Source organism: Microtus oregoni, unplaced genomic scaffold, assembly GCF_018167655.1.
Source record: "Microtus oregoni isolate MIOR12 unplaced genomic scaffold, Mior012 000007F_ref0000211, whole genome shotgun sequence".
NCBI classification, from domain to species: Eukaryota; Metazoa; Chordata; class Mammalia; order Rodentia; family Cricetidae; genus Microtus; species Microtus oregoni.
Window position 1 is genome coordinate 39179435 of NW_024543066.1, and position 11728 is coordinate 39191162.

The window sequence follows — 11728 nt, forward strand, 5'->3', positions numbered from 1 at the left end:
TTCATATTATTTAATTAAGGAAAAGTGCCTCACAGGTGTGCCCAGCCGGTTGGGTTTTAGTTCATTCCAGGTGTCCTCATGCCTCCAGGCTCACTCAGTACCTGTGGTTCCCCTCAACTCTTCTCACCCCACCCCTACCCTAAACTTGTTCAGCTCATGAGCTTCCCTTCTCCCAGCTTCTTATTCCTCCTATACGCATGCCATTTTGGCCATCTTCTCTCTTGGCTCCATCGTGACCCCCTCTCTATTTCCCCTTCCGATCCTCCTCTCTTGTTATCCCTCTACCCTCCTCTCATGGCCTAGTTTACTCTGTTGCCATGTTTACCTTACTACCTTCACTCCCTGCTCTGAACTCTTCCGGATGCCTCTGGATGTACTCTCCCCCATCTCTACAATAGAAACCTTCCCTTCAAACCACGCCTTGGGTGGTCATTTCCTCAGTTTGTACACCCAGCACCTGCTTAAAAGAAGGCATGGCGACGAAGAAGAGAGAAAGCTTTTGGAAAAAAAGGTCTGAGAAAGGTTCCATATTCAGCAATGGAGGACAGCAGGCAGCTTATGTGAAAGGGGTGGGGCTTTAGAGAAAGTGTGGGAGTCAGGAAAACTGACAGACTTTTGACCAATATTAGATAGAAAAAGAGATAGGAACACACATGCATGTACATTATAATTTATACATATAGTTATAAATTAAAATGCATCACATGTATCATGCACATATATACGCATGAAAGCAAATGAATACCTATATACACATATACATATACAACATTTGCATAGTCTTAGAAACATAAGCATATACATTTGCAATTTATACTATACACATACATGTGCATTCACATACATATACCTACACATAAACATACTTATGCACATACACACAGGCATGTATATACCACATACACATATGCATACATACAAATGCACACGCATACACAGGTGTATATACACATGCATATGTACACATATTTGTACATATACGTACACAAAGATGCACAAATGGACATACCATATAAACGTACAAATATACATATATAGACAGAAGCACGCACATACAGATGAACACATACACACACACACACACACACACACAAATTTTAATTGCCTAGAAGCTCCTTCAGTTCATCCCAAACTCTACGCCACCCCACTCATTCCGGGTGGTGCTGCTTTGTGTCAGTGTCGATGACCTTACTTCACAATAGTGGCAACCATTAGCAGCTGCTCTCCAAAACAAACTCCAGATCAACTACAAAAGAAAGGGCCATATTTACTGTGGGATTTATGTACCAAGTAAGTCTACTAAAGTAAAGTCATTTAAACAAATTTGGCCTGAAATTACATAATTACCTGGATTTCTATATTGAAAGAAATAAAAGTTGTTTCCATGGCAGTAGGAGTGAGGAGTCAGGAAACGTCAATCAATAAATTGACATTCAGGAAACATTACAAATATAGGCATTAAACACGTACCTCACTGAAGACCTTTTAAAAGTACCTTTTATTTTTTAATTTTGTGTGTGCCAGTGTGTGTGCATGTATATGTGTGTGCATGCATGCTTGTGTGTATGTGCGTGTGCTTGTGTGCATGCATGTGCATGTGTGTTTGTGTGTATGAGTATGTGTGTGCATGTGGGGGGTGGTGTGCACGCATATGTGTGCATGCGTGTGTGTGCACGTGTATGTGTGTGTACTCTCACATGTGGAGTCAGAGAACACCTTGCTGGAGTTGGCCCTCTCCTTCCCCCATGTAGATTCTGGAAACCAAACGCAGGTAATCAAGCTTGGTGACAAGTGTCTTTATCCATTAACTATCTCTCCAGCCTCCTTCAAAGAATGTTTTAACAATACCAGAAGGGAATGATTTATCATTCTATAATAACCTTTGGTGTGAAACCAGTTTTGTTTCTAAACCAAATCTAAAGTTTTGACTGTAATCCTGCAGAGATAGTTACTGTTAGATCCAAAGAAGCTCCCAAAATGGCAGTGCTGGTGACAATGTCATAGACCTCCCTTAAACCAACCTTAAAAAACCTCCCCTAAATCTGTCAACTTCCTAGTTCCCGGTCATCTCAAAAGCCTGTATCACCTCAAGGACACTGCTATCATATAAAATCTAATTGTTTTTCTACCATTTTGCTCCTCTCACTGACCCCCCCCCACAAGAGACAGCCTTGGTAATTTGATCCTTAATAACCTTTCTCTTTAACCAAGGAGAGGTTGAGTTCGGTAGTTTTCACTTACAGTTACTAAGTATTTTGTAATACAAAAAACAAGATGACCAAATGACCCACACATAGGGCCATCTCTAGTCCTAATGATGTCTTCAGTCTGAAGGCCGGTCCAGAGGGCTGCCATTTACCAAACCATTGCAAAGCTGCAATATCAGCCTTCCCAGACTTAACCCATGAGCTGAGAAGACTACCCCGCTGATATCCATGAATATTGTGTTCTCACTGGAAAAGCCCTTCTTGAGTGAGAACGCACACGAACAGGTTAGGGAAAGTAAATGTATCTTATTTTTATTTCTAAAAATAATAACCCAAATTTTCTTTATTTACAGTTGTTTAAAAAGAAACAGTCATAAACACATCCACTTATCAATAGTAAGAACCGTGTCTGTCTCACAGAAGAAGAAGCGAAGGTCCTACAAGCCAGGTTGTCTAACTCAAGGATTAAAATAATAAGCACACAGAACAGCCACCCAATGTTCTTTTCCTATTTGGGGGAAACTGAACATGAACAAACTGCAGAGTAGATACACTATCCTTCACATTTGACCTTTAACCCTGCCACCGACACTGGATCTGACCTGAATCCTCCAGAACCCCAGGATTCCCTCAGTGCAAGTTTTTCTGGGTCCAGGGCAACAGAGAAGCTTGGGGGATGAAAGCAGACAATCCGCAGGCAGCTGTGGGCTCACCAAGGAGACCACTCAAGGCTTTGCAGATGGAGGGTGACTCTTGACCACGTGAACAAATACCAGTCTTTGTCCAATCAGAGCCAACAGGCCAGTCTTTGGAAAATCCCGCTCCTCCACTGTGAGCCTCAGCTGGTTTCCAACTGAGGTAATGCTCCTGGCTGGAAGAGGATGTCGCTTTATTCCAGCTATGGTTTTTTTGTTCTTCCTTCTCTTGGAGCCTTTCTCCATCCCAGCATGCAAGGCATCTCCGAGAAATAAGCCATCTGGACAAGAAGATGGAGCACTTTTTGGTACATAGAATGATAGCTGGCATTTCTAAAAACTTAATTTGATTCAGGGCAGAGGTTCTCAACCTGTGGGTCGCGACCCCTTAGGGTAAAAAATCAGATGTTTACATTACAATTCATAACGGAAGCAAAATTACAGTTATTAAGTAGCAGCGACATAATTTTATGGTTGGAGGGGTCACTACAAGATGAGGAACTGTATTAAAGGGTCGCAACCATAGGAAAGTTGAGAACCACTGCACTAGGTGAATTATTTTGTTTATCCTGAAACCATCCTGGAAAAAAATGTGCTATTATATCTATACCATGATTAACAGAGGAGGAAATGAGATCGACTTGCCCGTATATCTCACAGCAGCAAGGCTGCTCCCTGCCTGTGTTGTCCTGATTCCTGGATCATAAAATGAACTAAGAACCCACGTTGCTCTTCCCAGTCCCCAGTTAGTCTTTAGAAGGACTCTAGGGATCTGAACTCACATTTGCATCGTTTTCTTCTATTTTTTGCTCATGAATCTTATTTCCATAGGGAAATGAACCCTGGCTCCTTTTAGGAGCGCTTGGGGCTTAAGCAAACTGCCACGGAGGAACTCTCCCTAAGGTCAGAGGATCACTGTGTTTCAAGGCCTGCTGCAGGTGTGAACAGCAGGGGGCACTGTGCAGCTCTGGCCTCCATAAGAATAAGGTTCACCTCTGTGTCTTCTCTGACGAGATCTGCCATTCAGAATCCACCCCTGAACCAAATTACCCTGCAGTTCAGGTCTCTGCAGTCCTTCCTCACCACGGGCCTCAGGGACAGAGCTGCTGCCATTCTGTATGTAGCCCCAATCTTGACCTGAGATCACTGGGTGGGATAAAGGCAGCCTCCATGACCTAAGTGCCCCTCTCTCATCCCAAATCCAGTCCTAACGTCTGACTACCGGAGCTCGACTACTGTTTAGTCTATGACCCAGCATGCCGGTTAAGAGCAACCAATACTGCCTTTTCTGCATGGCTTCACCATGACTGGTCTACACTCCTACCTTGTACACACCAAAAAACAACCAGAATCTTACTGTGGTTGGGACTCTCTTTGTTGAAAGACACTCCCACCTGACATCCCCCACTTCCTCCCTCTCGCCCCTATGCCACCAAATCTCCTTTCCGGACTTCAAATTTTCACCTACTGTGACTTTCCTGTCCCTCTACACGAATGCTTGCTTATTTGGTCCCTTTTTCTGCCACGACACCAACTGCTATTCCAGAGTCTTTTTAATACCATGTATGTATAGGTGTAAATTCACGGCCCAATGATTGAGAAAACTCAATAGGGAGAGAGACGCCCGCAGAGCACATGCCAAAAAGATTCAAAACTCGGCTCATCATCTACCTTTTAAGTCCAAAAATAGAACTGAAAATCAAATAACAACAGAGAGCGGCCTTTGCTGACAGTACACTCCCAACTTCCCAGTTTGGGTGCAGGACAGACGTAAGCCCTGCTGAACATAGCAGACAATGAGGACTGCTGAGAAGTCAAGAACAATGGCACTGGGTTTTGATCCTACTGCACGTACTGGCTTTGTGGGAGCCTAGGCAGTTTGGATGCTCACCTAACTAGACCTGGAAGGAGGTGGGTGGTCCTTGGACTTCCCCCAGTGCAGGGAACCCTGACTGCTCTTCGGGCTGATGAGGGAGGGGGACTTGATTGGGGGAGGGGAAGGGAAATGGGAAGCAGTGGCGGGGAGGAGGCAGAAATCTTTAATAAATAAATAAATGGCCTCCATAAGCCTATAGGGAGTGGCACTATTAGGAGGTATGGCCTTTTTTGGAGTAGATGTGGCTTTGTTGAAGGAAGGAGATGTATCACTAGGTGGACTTCGAGGTCTCAGATGCTTAAGCCATGCCCAATGTGGTAGTCACTTCCTGCTTCCTGCAGATCTGGGTGCAGAACTCTCAGCTTCTTCTCCAGCACCAGGTCTGCCTGCATGCTGCCTTGCTTCCTGCCATGCTGACAACAGACTAAACCTCTGAACTGTGAGTCCCAGTTAAATGTTTTCCTTTGTAAGAGTTGCCATGGTAACGGTGTTTCTTCACAGCAATAAAACCCTCAGACGGTGCGGGATGGTTTTAACTAGGTGTGTCAGGTCTCCACACAGCCTAGAATCGGATCACCTGGGAAGGGAGGCTTAATGCAGTATTATCTAGCTCAGATGGGCCTGTGGGCAAATCTACAAGACTTTGCCTTGATTGTTGATTTATATATGAATACTCAGCCCACTGTGGACTGCCCATTCTGTAGGCACGTGAGCCTGGAGAGCAAAAAGGGGAGAAAGCTAGCACAGAGCAAGCAAGCATCCATGTTTTTGTCTCTCTGCTCTTGACTGTGGATATGAGGTTTGAAACTCCTACCTTACTTCCTCAAAATAATGAACTCTAACCTAAACCAATAAATGACTTCTCCCCTACATTGTGTTCTTTTTGTTTTGTTTGTTTTGTTTTGTTTTTGGAGCCTGTCCTGTAGTTCAGGCTTGTAGTTCAGGCTGGTCTCGAACTCACAGAGATCCGCCTGCCTCTGCCTCCCGAGTGCTGGGATTAAAGGCGTGCGCCACCACCCACCGCCCGGCTCCTAAACTGTGTTAGTATATTTTCTCAAGGCAACAGAAGTTAAACTAGACCAAATGACATGACAGCATCGTCCGTCTTTTGCTTCCCAGCACTCCATGCCTGTTAGTCTGCAGAGATGACTTTTTCCCTTCAGCCTTTTCTCTCTCCCTTTTCCTGGGACCCTGTGTCCAGGTCCCACACCAGTACATCAAGTCTGTAGGATTTGTAATGCCAGAAACTTTACGAGATTTCTTCTAATTCACAGTATTTTTGTTTCCTCCACTAAATTGCTTCAAACCCCTGCCTGAGCCATACGTCAAAAAGAAAAGAAAAAAAAACACATAAAAGAAGACATGGCCAGGTGATGGAATACAGTCACACTCAGCTATGTACATGTGGAAGGGCCATGGTACCTTCTCCAAGAAGAGGTCTGATACGAGCCTGTGTATCCTCTACGTGCTATTACTTAGTGGCCGTTTCTGACTGCTGTTTTGTGACTTAATCACTTCCTTGTGACTGCCTAATTTGTCCGCCCCTCCCCCAATTTCACTTGTATAGAAATAAATCTCAGGGGTCAACTGTGAATAAGCAGGTAACTGCCACATGGACACTCATACCCTCTTAGGAATGATTCTAGGCCCAGCTTCACTGGGGAGAGGCACGTCTGCCCATTGCTTTGCGACTTTAATCAATCAATGCTTTTGTCTGGGCAGCAGAGTTTCTATTAGTGCCAAAATCAATTCACAAGAAGGAACTAAGTCCTTCTTGAGCAATGAACAGCAATGAATGCAGAGACTAGCAGCTCCCAAGAAGCAGAAAACAAGCAACAGTAGCGGGCTCAACTCTCAAGAGACATGGACACCACCATCTCTAAGGCTTGGGATGCACTGTGGAAGATGGGGGGGGGGAGATCTGCAAGATGCCATTCTCTGCAGTCTAGATGTCTCTAGAGGCCATCGCAATCATCAGCTCATGATAACTGTAGATGCTTACACTTGGAGAGGCCCTATCCACAGTCAGTCATGGAAAGGTGAGGGACTAATGATGCCCCACCCTTTGCCTCTGGACTGCTGGTTAGTAATAGATTCTGGAAGGGAGGGAATCACGGTCTTCTATTGTGTGATCACTGCTGAGCCCAGCAGGCTCCATCAGCTCCAAACCCATGGTCATAGTCAGCCCTAGTTGAACTTGGCGGGTCAGAAGACAAAGCAAATAGACCTGAACATGAGACAGAATTTTGTGGGGACAAATGAAGATGGGCGGAAGGATAGGAAGGAAGTAGGTGGCAGCGGTCAGAATTCATTGATGACAAGTATGAAACTATCACAGAACAGATTTACTAATAAAGAAAATAAAAAGGTTAGAGGGGAAATAAGATGTGTGAGCTTGGCAAATGGCTCAGCGCACCATCTATGAGCACAAACGAGGTCACAGCATCTCCTCGCCAAGGCCATATGGTTGAGGTCTGGTCATAGAAACTCAGCTGCCACTGTCCCTGTGCTCACTTTTGTGCTGGGCGGTAGAGAAGTACCCCTCTTCTGATAGTCCTGCTGTCTGTTCTATTCCCTCTCATCTAAGACATGCTCACGAGGGCTTCAGCGGCGCCTGGAAGTACAGTTTCTACCTGAGTGTTCAATACTTACATTTTAGTCTCAGCGACTCAGTACTTTGGATCCATTGACTGGAGTTAACGATGCCTTCTAAATTGGGTGAAAATAACAGAGTTGTCAATGAGCGATGATACTGTCAAAACTATGCATACTTATAGATTAACGTGCGGGCTGCCTAAAGATAACAGTGTGAGAATGAAGCCCCAGAGAAATATCCAAATTGATATAGCCATAAAGAATAGAATTACTGCATTTTACTGAATGCAATATTAAGGGTGACTTCATTGTCGTTGTTTTGTTTTTTTACATAAAGTTGGTTAAGACACAGTATATTAATTGGCTAGGTGGTATATGTTTAACTTAAGAGATGTTAAATAATGGTAAAGAAAATTTCTGTCTTAAAATTAATGAACTGTGATACTAAAAGTCACACTTGGAAGCATCCGTAGATAGTGTGTCTCAATGCATCTAGAAAGATTGTTTCTAAAGCTCAGAGGAAGAATATACTGGTTGAACAAATAAATTTTAGCAGATTCAGAAAATTTGGCACTCGGTCAAATTTTCTTTTTTTTTTTTTTTTGGTTTTTTCGAGACAGGGTTTCTCTGTGGTTTTGGAGCCTGTCCTGGAACTAGCTCTTGTAGACCAGGCTGGTCTCGTCAAATTTTCAAAGACAGATTGCCAACTCCAAAGTCTTCGTTACAGTCAGTACATATACAGTTACTCTAGTCCATGGAAGTGTGGTCTACTGGAAAGAGTCCCACACCTGGAGGGTGGGCAGGCTTTGGTTGGCATTTCCTCCTGGCAATGATTCTACTTCTAATAAGATGGGTGATCTTGCACACAACTCTCAGCTACACTCCTCACCGGTAAAATGAGTGGGTTAAACTTTCTCATTTCCTAGCTCCCACTTTTTATAAACCACTGGTCCGGGGTTAATCTCAATGGCCTCATGCCAAGCTAAAAATGTACACACATGCAAAATTCCCCTGAAAGGTATCTTCTGATTCTCTCTGTCTTTGTAAAATGAGAAAGAAAAAAGAGTAATTTTGCTAACAAATTCTGAGTTCTGGACTATGGCACCCATCTCTGCATGCATGAGGACACTGACCCATCAGTCTGTCACTGGAAGGAGGAACCTTACCTCTGCTGCTCTCGACTTCCCCTCATCCTCAGAGCATCCCTTATCTGAAAAGCAATGACAGTCAGTGATTCATAGGCGTCAGGGGAAGCAGCGGCATTCCAAAGTCCAGACACATGTTCTAGAACTTTTATACCAGGGAGTCCGACCAGAGCAACATTAGGTGGTTCAGCCGTGCACCCAGAAAGCTTTGGGATAAAAGTTGAAGTGTGATATTAACAACAACAGAACTATTTTCAAATTGTAGCCATGGTTTCTGTTCTTTTTCCCAACAATATCCTCATGCAATCTCTGCTCCTCATGGCAATAAGCAAGCAGAGAGAGTAGAACATTCTCGTCTTCCTTCCTCATAGTTGCTGCCACGGAGTAGACAGAACAGAATGCTGGGAAGAAGGAAATGGGGCAGACGCAATAGCTCTCCTCTCCAAGATGGATGCAGGTTAGAATCTTCCCGAGAAGCTACCACCTCGTGGTGCTACACACATTAATAGAAATGGGTTAATCAAGATATGAGCGTTATCCAAGAAGAGGCTAGATATAATGGGCCAGGCAGTGTTTAAATGAATACAATTTGTGTGTTGTTATTTCAGGTGTAAAGCTAGCCATGCTGGAGCCGGGCGGGACGAAAAGCAGGCCCGCTCCCTATTTCCCTGAGCTGTACTCATTCAGCAACCCTAGACTCCGGTTAAAACTATTTCACCCTCCTGATTCCCTCGGCCACAGGAAATTATCTGGCAATGAATGAAACAAATTCAAATTACCTTGTAATCCATAATTGTGCCGAACACCAGGATGAAAAAGCCCTGTAGTAAAATTCAACAAAATCATTAAGGAAAACTTTCTGAGCAGCATCCTGGTGTTATTTTAATCTTACTCTTCTGACCCCTGAACAGTGCCTGGACATTAGAAATCCATTTCCACTGACGCAGATGGACATGCATTGGCAGAGCCTGGCATGGTGGTACAGATCTGTATTCCTAACTCTTGGGAGGCAGAGGAAGGAGGATCTCTAGTTCAAGGCCAACTATATGTATAATGAGTTCTAGACAAGCCTGAGTAGCTTAGCAAGACCCATTTCTAAGATAAATAAAATAAAATGGGCCAGCAAGGTGACACAGAAGGTAAATGCACTTGCCACAAAGGCTCAAGACTGGAGTTTGACCCCTAGAATCCAAGTGGTGGGATTAGAGAAAATAACCCTGGTATGTTGAGCTCTCACTCCACATACAGGATATACATGTGTGCGCACAGATACAAATGAACAGGGGTGGAAGAATAATACATATTTTAAATTAATGAAATAAACATTGATGGGTCTTTTTTTTTAATCTACCTTCTTCCCTGGCAATGAGGATCAGCCTCATGAACTTGTGCACATGGGTTATTGATGCCTATTGAATGTCCAATGATGTAAAAAGAGTTTTCAACCTTACTGTATTGTTTGAATGAGAAGCGTCCTCCATCAGCTCATGTGTTTGAACACCTAGTCTCCACCTGCTGATGCTGTTGTGAGATAATGTGGAACTTTTTGTGTGTGAGACCTAATGTACAGATGTATGGCAGGAAGTGAGAAGTCTGTAGCCAAACCAGGTTCCAGCCTGAGCTTTCTTCTTCCTCAGCCACATAAGATGGCACAAGCTCTTGACATCAAGACCTAAGCCACAGCTCCCATACTACCACCCCACACCCGCTACCACGAAACTAAGAACTGAAATAGATGCCTTCTTTTCTTGAGTTTCTTGGGTCTGGCGTCTTATGACAGTGACAAGAACAATTCCTAAAATGTGGATTCAGTCCCATAATTTCATCTCAAGTATTAAATTGTTGAGTCGTTCTCAGGATGACAGGTATACATGACATGGAATCTGGTCATTCAAAAAATCACAACCAGAGAAGCAGAGAACTAATCTTTAAAGAAATGAAACTTGTGTCCTGTTTTGAATTGGGGTAAACATTTTGTGAATAATCAACCATGGACTCTGAGATGGTAGAATTTTTTAGCAAAAGTAAATGAAAACTACAAAGACCTGGAAGCTGGGAGAACCTTTTCTCAGACAGTTTTGCTGCAAAGAAAACCTGATCAGGTGACAATGAAATATTAAATGTAAGTCACAGGGAATTCTAGCTAAGAAAAGAGAATTTAGCAAAACCAAAGGTGTTTTTAGCATTATCTATGAATAAAAGAGAAATATAAGTGTTCTGAAGAGAAAATACAGATAAACTATTCCTAAGGTTTAATTAAGTCACAAAGAAAAAAGATGAGGGAAGGAACTGCAGTTCCATGGTAACTACTGGTATAGCTTGTATGGGGCCTGGGTTTGGTTCCCAGCACCAGAAAGAAAAGAGGGGGACAGTGAAGGAGGGAGGTGAAGAGAACAGGGGAGGGGGAAGGAAAGGAATAGAGAGAGGGGAGGGGAGAGGGAAGAGGGGAGAAGAGGGGAAGAAAGGAAGAGAGGAGAGGAAGGGAGGGGAGAAGAGAGAAAAGGGGAGGGGAGAAAAGAAGATAGGAAAGGAGAGCAGAGAGGAAAGAGAGGAGAGGAGGGAAGAAGAGAGGAGAGGCAGGGAGGAGAAGGGAGGGAAGGGAAGGGGAGGGGAGGAGAAGAGGGGATAGGAGGGGAGGGGAAGGGAGGGGAGGGGAGGGGAGGGGAGGGAAGTTATTAGTTACTAATTTCCAGAGTGGGAAAATTAGCCACAGATGATGGCTCACACCTGAATCCCATCACTCAGGAGGCTGAGGCAGGAGAATCACTACGAGTTTAAGGCAAGCCAGGCCTAAAAAGTAAGACCTCTCAAAAATAAAACAGAATGGGGATTCAGAAAGAATACTCAGCAGTTAGGAGCTCTTGTTGCTCTTGCAGAGGACTTGTGCACCCACATGATAGCTCACAACCATTTGTAACTCCAACCCAGGGGATTGTATGCCCACTTCCGACCTCCTTGGGCACTGTATGCACATAACATAAAGATATGCATGCAGACAAAATATCCAGGTGTATAAAATAAAATAAGGAAGAAACTTTTAACTTAAGGCAATCACGATTTTTGAGTTCAAGAAAACAAAGGCTGAAGTCTGTGTTTCCTCTTTACGACCACATAACTATTTAAGAAAATGTGTAAGATACACGAGCGGCCGCAGCTGGCGAGTCTGTAAAGTCTGTACCTGGTTGGCTCCTTGGGCCATGCCTGACAAGC

The 11728-nt window shown here is 43.9% G+C and overlaps 1 protein-coding gene across 1 annotated transcript in view; it reads right to left on the reverse strand.

The window, feature by feature from the left end:
• Positions 1-2558: 2558 nt before the first annotated feature.
• Positions 2559-11728, reverse strand: part of Adgrf4 (adhesion G protein-coupled receptor F4) — a 29590-nt gene continuing 20420 nt past the window's right edge. The window contains exons 7-10 of the mRNA XM_041656592.1: positions 9298-9339; positions 8540-8583; positions 7431-7487; positions 2559-3183 (exon numbers count right to left, since the gene is read on the reverse strand). Coding sequence (XP_041512526.1) covers positions 7475-7487; positions 8540-8583; positions 9298-9339 — 99 coding nt within the window. The 3' untranslated portion in view covers positions 2559-3183; positions 7431-7474. The remainder of the gene's footprint in view (positions 3184-7430; positions 7488-8539; positions 8584-9297; positions 9340-11728) is intronic.